This window comes from Sinocyclocheilus anshuiensis, unplaced genomic scaffold, assembly GCF_001515605.1.
Source record: "Sinocyclocheilus anshuiensis isolate Anshui unplaced genomic scaffold, SAMN03320099.WGS_v1.1 scaffold248, whole genome shotgun sequence".
Lineage (NCBI taxonomy): Eukaryota > Metazoa > Chordata > Actinopteri > Cypriniformes > Cyprinidae > Sinocyclocheilus > Sinocyclocheilus anshuiensis.
This window is the reverse complement of record NW_015555734.1, coordinates 1,347,322-1,359,884: the sequence shown is the minus strand read 5'-3', so window position 1 is coordinate 1,359,884 and position 12,563 is coordinate 1,347,322. Positions and strand designations below refer to the sequence as shown.

Below are 12,563 nucleotides of genomic sequence, written 5' to 3'. Positions count from 1 at the left end.
TATATATATATATATATATATTTAATTTAAAAACATATTATGCCAAAATACTTAATAAGATATTCTTTTCAAGAGCTTCATTCCTTTAATGAAGCTTTTTCCTTTATTATGGTATCAGATAAGTTGTATCAGTCATGACATAACTTTGTCTAACTTTGTGATTGACCCTAATATACAAAATAATTGCTTTGAGCTACATTTATATTTCACAATAATTTCTTTCTAAACGTATTACTTCAATAAAGGTGTAAATCCAAACCACAGAGCTTGTTCGAGCACAGCTGCATACATAACTATGCCTCAATGCACTATTTAGCACGAGGAAGTAGTCATGCAGTGGTCTGGCCTTTACCTTCCATCCTCTTCCTGCTCTGCTGTAAAAAGGAAATGTGTTGCTGAGCCATGTGTAAATATCATTCAAACTCAGCTTCATTTCAGGAGCAGAACTTATCGCCATGGCTATCAGAGTGGCGTAGCTGTGAGGGGGTTTCACTTTGGAATTAGTTCCAGGGGACGGTGTAGGTATGGGAGGGAAGTCCTTCTCTTTTCCTCGTTCTTTCTTTCGTTCCACTCTTTCTTTCCCTGATCGCAAAGTGCTGATTCCAAGCTGAGGAAGCCAGTCAATGCTGGTCAAGCTAGAGTCCAGTTCAGAAGTCATGCTGAAGGGGATATCTGAGGTGCAGAGAAAACAAAACATTATGTAATAACTGTGTGTTAAAGGGATAGTTCACCCAAAAAATGAAAATTCTGTCATCATTTACTCGTCCTCATGTCGTTCCAAACCTGTATGAGTTGCTTTCTTATGTTGAACACAAAAGAAGATATTTTGAAGATTGCTGGTAATCGCACAGTTGGTGGTTGCCATTGACTTCCATAGTATTTTTTTTCCTACTATGGAAGTCAATGGCAACCACCAACTGTTTGATTACCAGCAATCTTCAAAATATCTTCTTTTGTGTTCAACATAAGAAAGCAACTCATACAGGTTTGGAACGACATGAGGGTGAGTAAATGATTACAGAATTTTCATTTTTTGGTGAACTATCCCTTTAACCCGTGCAGTCCAGCTAAGCTGTGAAACCAACTAAATAATGCCATACGCAGTTGCAAGACAATATGAATTACAAGTATGTTGCAATAGAAATCTCAATCCTATTTAAAACTCATTAAGTAATGGTTTGACAAACAAACAGAAACTTAAAGCATTAGAGTTATTGCACACTGTATTAATTAAATGTTGGATACACTTTTAGACCTATTATTTCGAAAACAGCCTACTATAAGAGAATAATATGTGTGTTTAAGTATAAAAGATGAGTGAAAACATACCTCTGTTCTCTCAAAAGGCCACAGGCTTCACACTGTGTTAATTTTTAATGCTGTCATCTGTTGCACAGAGGCATCTGAGGGATCTCAGTAAATGCTTATTTCCCCTTCTTCTTTCTTGTCTTATGTTTCTCGCTGCATTCATTCGCTACCCGAAGCGTCTAAGTTAACACGTTTTGTATGAAATTTCTGTTTGGGAGAAGAAAAAAACTGTCGGAAAAAGTTCTTCCCTTTCTGTCTGCGTTGAACGTCACACACTCCACCCTTCGTTTGACATTTGAGAACTCGGTGTGTTTCTCCTCCTCTCTTTCGTTCTCTCCTCCTCTCATGACTGCACTTGTAGGAACCGAAGAACCGTTTTTTTGAACCGGTTCATTGAAACGAACTGTCCGAAAGAACCGGTTCGCGGAAAAGAACCGGACTTCCCATCACTAGTGTTTTACTTGTGGTCAAGTTCCTGTCTCTCTACTGAAATAGGAGAGGAGTGACGCACCAGGCGGGAACCCACTGTAATAATTTCCATTCAGATTTTCTTGGTCCTATGACACAGAGATCTTTGCATCCTGGTGGATTTCACACTTGGCACACGTAATAATGCAGTGAGGAAAAAAACATTTCAACACCATATGCATAATCAAGAGGCTGACACGGCAAGTTTTATTATTGTAGACTAATGAATGTACCGAATATAATCATTTGGTAATGCTTTACAGTTAGGTTTTATGCATTAATATCTCTTTACATGCAAGTTAATGTGAACTAACAATGAAGTATACATTAATTTTAATTCATACATATAATACACATTGAAGTTGTATGTTAAAATATGCATTGTTAATGCTTTATGATCAAACATGAAATAATAATGAAAAATAATATATTCATAAATTAAAATTAAACTAGATTAGGAAATGTGGTAACATTTTACAGTAAGTTTCCATTTGTTAACATCAGTTAACTGCATTGGTTAACATCAACTAACAATGAAAAATACTTTTTATACTAATACATTATAAAAATCAAAAGTTGTAACTGTTAATATTATATAATGGACCTTAGCTAACATGAACTAACAATACAAAGTTGTATTTTTATTAACTAATGTTAACAAATAAATACTGTAACAAATGTATTGCTTATTTTTAGTTAATGCATTAACTAATGTTAACATGCAGAACATTATTTTAGCATTACCAAAAACTCTTCTTCTGACACAGAATTGTAGAACCATTTGAAAAATTCTCGAAATTTCAGGTATTTATTTCTTTGTAAATAATTTTATTTGAATACACAAATGCTCAGAGCTCACACGAGTCCAACAGGTTCAAAGAGCGGTTTGTGCTGATTTCAAGTAATTTATGTAATTATGTCTGCAGGGTGTGTGACTGGCCCTAGAGAGAGCTGAAGAAGGCCAGCAGGCCTGTATCAGGAGAGGGATGAGCCAAGAGCTTCTGGATCTGTGTGCAAAAAATGAAGGAGGACAGGTCAGAACATGAACAGAACAATAGCCAAATGCAAACGTAATCACTACAAAATCCCAACCACCTTAGTATGCATTAAGATTTCAAATTTCTTAAATAGAAAAGATCCTAAATTTAAATTTGTTTTTTTTTATTCAAGAAACTTCAACTGTATATATTTAAATTGTACATTTCTTGAATAAATGTGTGTGTGTATGTATATATATATATATATGCAGACATAATACACACAAGAAAAAAATCTGATGGATTTAGTGTCCCGTGAGTATGTGATGATGATGAATTAAAATATGGCTGACAGAGAGGTGGACAGGTACCTCTTTAAAGTTGGGGTGCTTGGCATCCTGCACTAGTTGTAATAAAACTCCCTCTGTAGTGGTGAGAAATGCCCCACTCTGCTTCAGTCGTGACAGTGCAAAAAGACGATCTGTCTGACTGAAAATAACAGACAGATATGTATAGCAAACCTTGAGAATCACTTAAGAATTGGCTCATAGGACACAGCAGATTGTGCACAACCGCCTCAAAAAATGAACATATATCTGTAAGCAAACACTGTAAAATTCCTCCTGTTTCTATAGACCTTTAGAAAAAGCTTATAGATGCCATCCATCAATTGACTTGAGTTTGTGTTTGAAAAGATGTGGCTGTGAGTCAAGATAAGGAATTTAGAAGTCTTGTGTTTGCAATGATTTCAACATAATTTTTCATACTTTATCACATAGCGCCAAGATACATCAATATAAAATATCACAATAGTTTTCCATTTTGTATATTTTAAAGAAAATGATTTCTATACCTTCGAGAGGAGACAGCATCTGCTACAATATGAACCTCCATGCCTCGCTCTACAAGATCATAGGTTGTACACTACAGCAGAACAAGAACCCTAACGCTTTAAAATTGTATGACAATAAAGTTATACAATACAATATAATAAAGGTCATGATCAAGATATAGTAAAAGTGCCATGGCACCAGTTTAAACAGTCATTTGATGTTACCGCAATGCACGCTTGAGCCTCGATGCCACATAGTATGACTTGCTGAGGGTCTCCCAGGCTCTTGAGTGCGCTCTCCACACTCTCCGTCAGCATGGAGAAACTGGTCTTTGTATGAGGCTTCAAGCCCTCGGCCCCCAGCTCAGGAACAGTGGGGCCCAAACCTTTAGGGTACTGCTCAGTTAAAATCTGAGGGATGCTTAAGATTCTACATGCCTGGAACAGAAACATAATTAATATTATGTTATTATTAATATTATATTAATGCAATATTAATGAGACTTAATAAGATATTAATAAGACTTGGATATTATTCTGATATTCCTCACTTAACACACGTGATCCTCAGAGGTCAAAACAGACTTAAGACAATAAGAATTACATTTTTTTATTGAATGAATGTACAATGTTTTGTTTCAATAATATTTTTGATAATAATTATTTGCTTTTATCAGAGTTTGTATTCAATATATTTAGATGTTATCAAAGACTACTTCATTGTAGCTTATTGAGTTCCTATTAATTTCCTTTGGCAGTAGTTTTTGAAAAAAACACGCGAGCCTATTTTTTAAAAATTCCATTTAGCTTTTTCTAATCATGATTTTTTTTTGTATGTTCAAATCACAAATGCAACAAAATTCACCAAGTTTCGTACCATTCCGACAAACTAATAAATAAAAAATCGAATTCAAAATTAGATAGAATGGATAGAGACAATGCATAGAAAATCAGCTGACAAGATGCAGTGATGACGGCGCATTTAATATATAGTAGGTGACTATAATACGTTGTATGACAACTGCAGCAGTTTTGATAAACTGAAGGTGCTGATCTTACCTGTAGCAATCTTGCGGCATTGCTCACAATGTTTGTGAACTGGAAAATAGTGGGTCTGAACTTCTCCTGTATGTCACACAGTAGCAGCACTGAGCCTTTGGTGGACAGCCTGCCAATTCTTGCCACTGCAGAAACAAACAGAGCAATTATATCACACGTGAATCACCGTGTCTTTGTGCATACACTGTAATAAAGTGGTTCTCAATCGGGGGCCTGGGAAAACTTCCATGGGGGCCCCAATACGTTTTGAAAAATTTGAATTGATTTGAAAATTGATTTCAATTTAGTTATATTGACATAATCTTAACTGAAATAATAAAACACTAAAAATAACATTGTACAACATGAAACTTACATATTTGTTGTTTTATTACAACAGAAGTACATATTAGCTTATTAGCAATGGAAGCAAAAAGATTGAGAGCTACCGCTGTGATCCATATTTCGACTAAACTGGTATTAGTGTCTGACTGTGCCATCTAAATGAAATTAAAAGAAAAATATTGAATGAAAATGAATACTAAGTTGTCTAAAAACACTGTCATTGGGTTTTGAGCCACCGTCCTTGCAACAACAAAAGTGAAAGTACGTAGGCAGTGCTCCTAATGCCCTGCATATTAATAACGCGTTGAATCCTTTGCAATTATACATAGATTGCAACTTTCATACTGCGCTAATAAAGAGTTCAATAGCATTCAGAGACAACGAGCTGTACTTACTGTTTGCACAGAGCAATATGGGGGAGTCGCAGACCGCAAAGATCAAGTGAAGACAAACCAGGTCACCGTTACCCGGGTGTATGTGCTTTATATAAGTGTCCACCCACTGCTCTTATTGGTAAAACTGTTGTTGAAACTCTAGTGAAGTTTATATGGTAATGAATAAGCCGAGTACAACACCAACAGAATCATAAATGACATAAAAAGCAGCAGCACATAAAATGCAGAAAAGAGGACTCGTTACGGCACAAATGTATAGGTTAATATCTACGTGTGCCCTTGAAATATATATGTCCTTGATTATTACAACAATGCAGCACAATTCGCTCGCTGTAACATTAAACAAACCTCCAGATAAGAGCCCACTAGTGGCGTCTCGGACATGAATTTGAATGAATCTTTTAAATGAACAAATCATTCTCAATCGCTGCATTCAAAGACGGATTATATCAAGAGCCAATAGGATTCGAGTAAGGGATGTGAAGGAACACTTAATTGGTTGGACCTGCTGGACGAATACGCCCCCATCGATGAACGAGTCAGTGTTCTGAGTCATCTCGTTTGTGAACGAACTAAATTAATGATGCTTCGGTTGAGTAAATGATTAACTGGTTCACCCATAACCCTAATAACACACAAAAATACTCTTGTCAGCACACTCTGGTGCGACGATGTAACCTACAGAGAGGATCACCGGATAAGAACAACGGATTCAAAAGATCCGAGTCTCTAGGCTGAATCTTAAATCCCCACCGCTGCTCACTGCCTATTAGCAGATCACCCATTAGGTGGCGCAAGTCAGATACAAAACAATACAGTCTAGTTTATTCAGTTTTTGTTTGTGCAGAATAGGTGTATTTACATGTTATGATTTTAAATGCACATACACAATCCTGAAATCAGCAGCAGTAATAGATACCCTTTATAAGCTAATATATTTCAGTGGCTTAAAAGTGTGAAGTTGACCCGGAAGTGTTTGGGAGTGGCCACTGACCTTAGTGGGCGCGCTCTCGCGGCCTTGGCGTTTCACAGAGATTTTGTGGAAAATAGAGGCTGTATTTAACGTATTTCTGTAGTTTTGGGGAATGCACGGGCTCTTCCAAGAGCAGAGCAGTCGTTTATTCCAGTACATCATCCGGTGCATGTGTGTTTACTCTCGCTCTCTTTGAAAGCACGTTTTCCTCATGCTAGTCTTTGTATGCACTGAGCGCTTCTGGAAGACATCAGCGCGACTCATTAAACTGCGCTTTGCTTTCTCAGGGTCGCATTTTTTCCCTTACAAAAACTAGTTTCTTAATTGCTTCACGCTTGGTGTGAACTTTATTTTTTGTTTGTGAGATAATCGCAGCCACTGAATAGCTAGCTGCTAGCTAGCCCGCCTCACTCTCAGTCGGCGTGTTGGAGCTGCTGGAAAATGTCAGATTTTGACGAGTTTGAGAGACAGCTGACCGAAAACAAGCAAGGTGAGGAATGAAGGTGTAATTGTGATGAGAGTGAGGGTATAGCCATGTGTTAGAGCCGATGTAGTAGTGGTCAGTGAGTAAATCTCTTCTGCTGGTGAAGCTGGACGTGCCTTCAGGCTGAAGGAGAATCTGCATCACATTGCACAGATGAACACCAGACAAATGCTGTACTGTTATGTCTTGCATGCATTGCAAACCTAAGTTACACAGGATGTGGGTTTGAGGTTCTAAAAAAAGCTTGCATGCATGCATGCAGAAATATTATCTGGGTAGTGCTGATGCTGATCAGTGTCTTTTCCTATCTGCAAATACATTTAATACGTTCATAATATTCAGTTGTGACAGTTCACCTAAATGAAAATCCTGTCATTAACTTCCAAACCTAAATGAAAATTTTCTTCTGCGGAACAAAACCAAACATATTTTGAATAATGTTAGTAACCAAATAGTTTTTGGTGCCGACTGAGTTCCATTGTATGATTTTTGTATGAGCATACATGTTTGGAATTACATGAGGGAGAGAAAATGATAAAGAGATTTAAATTGTGGTTGCACTGTCCCTTTAAGGATTTAGATATTGAAGTGACCAATACTGATAATTTAATTAACTTTTCCCCCAACAATAGACAACACTGGTGCTTAGATGAGCATCTCTAAGCAGATATCAGTTTGAATGAACGTGTTGAATTAAAGAACATGCTCATTTCGATCATGCTGTGTGCTCAATTGAGCAGCAGACAGAGACAAGGAGAACAAGCACCACCGGCGCAGTGGCTCAAGAAGTCGCAGCAGAGACCAGGACAGAAAAAGGAGGAGCCGGGACCAGGACAGAGAAAGGAGAGGCAGCAGCCGAGATCGTCATGGAGACAGCAAGGACCACAGACACAGACGCAGGTAAAAATTGAAATTCTTAGTGCCATTCACTAAAGTCTTGACGAGAGCCTAGCGATTTTCAAATACGTTATTGTTGGTCTGTGTTTGTCCATGCGCAGTCGCTCTCCACACCGTGAGAAGAAAAAGATTAAAGTGAAAAAATATTGGGATGTTCCTCCTCCTGGATTTGAACACATCACACCCATGCAGTACAAAGCCATGCAGGGTAAGAATCTGTTTTTCTTTCATTCTTTCTTAATTCCTTTCACCTGCTGAAGGGCCACCTGCTCTCCTGTCAACCAATCACTGGGCTAAAACAAGGGTTTTAAACATTTCTGGTTATGTGCCGCCTCAAAAAAAAAAAAAAATGTCTGACCAAATTTGGAAAAGCACATACACTACCTTTCAGACGTTTGGATCAGTAAGATTTTCTTTCATTTTTTTTTTTTTTTAAACTTCATTCTTTTATTCAACAAGGATGCATTAAATTGATCAAAATTGACAGTAAAGAGGTTTATAATGTTACAAATGACTTATTTCATGTAAATGTTTTTTTTTTTTTTTTTTTTACTATTCGTCAAAAAATCCTGAAAAAATGTATCACAGTTTCCACAAAATTATAAAGCATTAAGCAGCACAACCGGTTTTTTACATTAAAAATAAGAAATGTTTCTTGAGCAACAAATAAGCATATCGGAATGATTTCTGAAGAATCATGTGACACTGAAGACTGGAGTAATGACTGCTGAAAAGTCATCTTTGCCATCACTCGAAAAATAAAATTTTAAAATATTTTAAAGTTGTAACAATATATCACAATGTAATTTGCCCACCATATGTCTAACATACTTACGAACCTTTCTTTGACTTCAGCTGCTGGTCAGATCCCGGCCACTGCTCTGCTGCCCACAATGACCCCTGAGGGTCTGGCTGTGACTCCAACACCTGTTCCTGTCGTGGGCAGTCAGATGACTCGACAGGCCCGAAGGCTTTATGTCGGCAACATCCCATTTGGCATCACAGAGGTGAGGTCCATTATTATCATTGACATTCATTAATATTTCGGTGTAGTAGAAGGTGTGATGATCTTTCTGTCAACATTATCATTAATCCGGTATTATTTTGGCTGCCATCCATAAACCGGAGTACAACTGATTATTATTATTTATTTATTTTTCTTACTCCATTATGATGAATAGCATTGCGTTCTGATATTTTTTTGTTTTTATAGGAGTCTATGATGGACTTCTTCAATGCTCAGATGCGTTTAGGTGGCCTGACTCAGGCCCCAGGTAACCCAGTCCTTGCTGTTCAGATCAACCAGGACAAGAACTTTGCCTTTTTGGAGGTCAGTCTTCATTCAGAGTGGTAGAGCTAATTTTGTAGATCCTCACATAAATGCTTCAGGAGGTATTGGGAGCGTAATATGAATGTTATTTTTATGTTTGGTAATATAGTTCCGTTCGGTTGATGAGACAACACAGGCCATGGCATTTGATGGCATAATTTTCCAGGGACAGAGTTTAAAGATTCGCCGACCACACGATTACCAGCCTCTGCCAGGCATGAGTGAGAATCCCAGTGTCTATGTCCCAGGCACGTCTCTCTTTTGCTCCCCCAATTCTTGTACGCTCAATGTTTTGCTCTTTTCAATCAAAAGTTTAATATTTATTAATTTAATGTGGATCATTGTTGGTCACACTCTGGTTCTATCTCTGTAGGTGTTGTCTCCACGGTGGTGCCTGATTCGGCCAATAAACTCTTCATTGGCGGTCTGCCAAATTACCTCAACGATGACCAGGTTTGTGTTAAAATGGCAGTGTGTTCCGTTCACTGTCAAAGGGTCGCTCAATTTTTTCTCGAATGGGCAGAGCTTTCAGAACCAGATCTGCCAATCTTTTTACATTTTATGCTTTACCAAATGAAATATGAAACCTTTTCATGCTTCACAGAACAGTTGCTTCCATGATTTGAAAATTTGAAGCCTATAAGCTCTAGGGATGCTCCGATCCGCCTTTTTCGCCTCCGATACCGATTCCGATACCTAGGGTTCTCTATTGGCCGATACCGATCCGATACCAGTGAAGTTTTTTTCCCTCATTTAAATAAATGTAGAATTTATATATCTCTGTGTGTGGAACTGATAGTCATTCTTTCACAATCTACTAGATACAGACTACTTCATTATAAAGAAAAATAAAACAAACAATAAATATGAAAAAATATAGGCCTATGTATATTTATAATCTATGACAAAAATGTATCAAACTAGGTTAGTGGATAATTCGGCAGCAAAAGTTATTCTAGAAAAATCAGTGCACAATAATTTTAGAAATCCAAACATTTAGTGAAAAAACAATATTTTGTGGGGAACAAATAAAAGTGTTGCACTAAATATGGTAAAATGTTACACATTGCTATTTGTATTATTATAAAATCCATTAATTAAAAACATTCATGAATGTATTTATATATAAGTATATACTGTAAAATTAAAAATACATTTCTTTTAAATCTATAGCATATTTTTTAATAAGGCAACAACATATGATAGATACGATAGGACAAAACAAATACAGTGAAGCACGAACTGTTTTTATACAGTCTATGAGCACGAAGCGCTTACAATGTGCGCATCCGGTGTGCAGAATGATGCGCTTGAAGCCTGAAGCAACCTGGTGTCACAGCCTGCACACCGGATGCGCACATTGTACACGCTTCGTGTTAAAAACTGCAAAGCACAAAGGGAAGAGAATTTGATGCGTAGTGTATTATATCTGTGCAACAGTTATTGAGCCTTTCTTTTAACAGTTTTAAATTTCAGTTACTGTGCACGTTAAAAACTATTTATAGTCTTTTCTACGCCCGTGTTTTGTTCTCACAGACACCCGGTAGCAAGTAACAAAACAACATTAAATTCCGGCAAGAAGATAAAGTCCTTTTTGCAAAATCATAGACATGTATTTACAAATCAAGTATAATGGGAACACAGAATGATCTTGGAGAGCGCTTTACCGAGCTGACTGCTGTAACCGAACGAGACCAGGGTTTAAAGGCTGAACGAATGACTGACAGCCGCAGCGGAGAAAATAGTTTGTGTGAACTTTAATGTAAGAACTTAAATATGCATATGTAGCTCACATTAAGCTATCATATGGCTTCAGAAGTAACGCAGAATAATTCGCACAATCGAAAAAAAAAATAAAAAAATCTCGAATTTAGATCGTCCCTCTCTGACCGATACCCGATCCGAGAAAAATGGCACTATCGGAGCCGATACCCGATATGAATATTGGATCGGCGCATCCCTAATAAGCTCACTTGTGTTAATGTGTACATTTTAAAATTTAATTTATTCCTGTGATTGTAAAGCTGAATTTTTACCAGCTATTATTAATCTTGTGTCACATGGTCTTTCAGAAATTGTTCTACCGAACTATTTGATTAAATAGAACACTCAAAAGCATTTGTTTAAAAATGTCATTTTTTTTACTGTGACATGGATCAGTTTAATGCAGAACTTTTGAATGATAGTCTGTGTGTATATTTTTTCAGTTAATGATTTTTCTCTGTTCCACAGGTCAAGGAATTGCTGACGTCGTTTGGCCCTCTGAAGGCCTTTAATTTGGTGAAAGACAGTGCAACAGGCCTCTCTAAGGGCTATGCCTTCTGTGAATATGTTGACGTCAATATCAGTGACCAGGTGATGACAACAAAAAGCATAACATCTATATAATCAGCCTGTAAATGCTCTGCAAATAACACACATTTGTCCTCTGCATGCACTGTTGGCTTCATCATTTTATGTTTACTACATATATTGTTTAATATGGGCTGTATCTGTAGATCTGTAAGGAACAAATATTTAGCCTGGATTTATCCATGGGTTAGAACATGGCATGATCTAGAGGCAATGTCAGAGCTGTTGGTTGACACATGCTAACCTCTCCAAAGCACACTTTAATATCACAGGCCATCGCTGGACTAAACGGGATGCAGCTGGGTGACAAGAAACTCTTGGTCCAGAGAGCAAGCGTCGGCTCCAAGAACACCACACTGGTGAGGGAAAATTTATTTACTGGATGTAGGCCATGTAGACCTTATCTCCTGTTTCTCACCCTCTTCCCCTTTCTTTCCTCCCAAGACGGGTATAAACCAAACTCCAGTTACCCTTCAAGTCCCAGGTCTCGTAAACAGCTCGGTGACTCAAATGGGCGGCATTCCCACAGAAGTATTGTGTCTGATGAACATGGTGGCTCCAGAGGAGCTGCTGGATGATGAAGAGTATGAGGAGATCGTGGAAGACGTCAAGGATGAGTGCTCCAAATATGGCCAGGTCAAAAGCATAGAGATCCCGCGTCCTGTCGACGGCGTGGAAGTTCCTGGCACTGGAAAGGTTTGATAACTGCTTGTACATTGTCAAATTTCAATGTGACCTTTTAAAACAGTTATTTATGGTCTTTTTTTTTCTTTGTCTTAGATCTTCGTGGAGTTTATGTCAGTGTTTGACTCCCAGAAGGCAATGCAAGGCTTAACAGGAAGGAAATTTGCCAACAGAGTGGTGGTGACTAAATACTGCGACCCTGATGCATACCACCGCCGTGACTTCTGGTAGAGATGGGACAGAATCAAGAGTGAGAGAGACTCAGAGAGATGCAGATGGTGTGATTTCAATCTCTCGGAAGCCCCTTATTTTGTAGATTTATGAGGTCAGAGGGTGTGAGCTTTTTTAAAATCTGGCAGACTAAAAACATAACTTGTGTTTGGTCAGAATGTAGCGAACCAATCATTTGTCATGTTTTTTTTTTTGTTGTTGTTTTTTATGGCAACAACATTGAAGTATGTGCAAAGCTTTAAGATGGGA

The 12,563-nt window shown here is 37.7% G+C and overlaps 3 protein-coding genes across 10 annotated transcripts in view; 1 reads left to right on the top strand and 2 right to left on the bottom strand.

Annotated features, from left to right (window-relative positions):
• LOC107672970 (forkhead box protein J2-like) overlaps positions 1 to 1,660 on the bottom strand; it is a 10,352-nt gene extending 8,692 nt beyond the window's left edge. For all 4 annotated transcript variants that reach the window (XM_016466360.1, XM_016466362.1, XM_016466363.1 and 1 more), the window contains exons 1-2: positions 1,330 to 1,660; positions 353 to 672 (exon numbers count right to left, since the gene is read on the bottom strand). In XM_016466360.1, the coding sequence (XP_016321846.1) occupies positions 353 to 658 (306 nt within the window). In that variant the 5' untranslated portion in view covers positions 659 to 672; positions 1,330 to 1,660. The remainder of the gene's footprint in view (positions 1 to 352; positions 673 to 1,329) is intronic.
• A 923-nt stretch (positions 1,661 to 2,583) lies between these two features.
• On the bottom strand, positions 2,584 to 5,754 carry isoc2 (isochorismatase domain containing 2). 2 transcript variants are annotated; one of them, XM_016466378.1, is made up of 7 exons: positions 5,712 to 5,754; positions 5,364 to 5,501; positions 4,645 to 4,769; positions 3,811 to 4,023; positions 3,607 to 3,677; positions 3,125 to 3,242; positions 2,584 to 2,783 (listed from the first exon to the last, which is right to left on the bottom strand). In XM_016466378.1, coding segments are annotated over exons 2-7 (594 nt in total). In that variant the 5' UTR covers positions 5,365 to 5,501; positions 5,712 to 5,754; the 3' UTR covers positions 2,584 to 2,717. The 2 variants fall into 2 exon arrangements, with proteins under 2 accessions (XP_016321864.1, XP_016321866.1); XM_016466380.1 differs by lacking the exon at positions 5,712 to 5,754 and having other exon boundaries at positions 5,364 to 5,705.
• A 589-nt stretch (positions 5,755 to 6,343) lies between these two features.
• Positions 6,344 to 12,528, top strand: LOC107672971 (splicing factor U2AF 65 kDa subunit-like). Of its 4 annotated transcripts, none has more exons than XM_016466367.1 (11): positions 6,344 to 6,826; positions 7,561 to 7,720; positions 7,819 to 7,925; positions 8,573 to 8,724; positions 8,931 to 9,047; positions 9,157 to 9,295; positions 9,421 to 9,500; positions 11,280 to 11,402; positions 11,672 to 11,758; positions 11,844 to 12,095; positions 12,180 to 12,528. In XM_016466367.1, the coding sequence occupies exons 1-11, from the start codon at positions 6,778 to 6,780 to the stop codon at positions 12,312 to 12,314; spliced, it is 1,401 nt and encodes a 466-aa protein (XP_016321853.1). In that variant the 5' UTR covers positions 6,344 to 6,777; the 3' UTR covers positions 12,315 to 12,528. The 4 variants fall into 4 exon arrangements, with proteins under 4 accessions (XP_016321853.1, XP_016321852.1, XP_016321851.1 ...); XM_016466366.1 differs by having other exon boundaries at positions 11,654 to 11,758; XM_016466365.1 differs by having other exon boundaries at positions 9,157 to 9,325.
• The last annotated feature ends 35 nt before the right edge of the window (positions 12,529 to 12,563 follow it).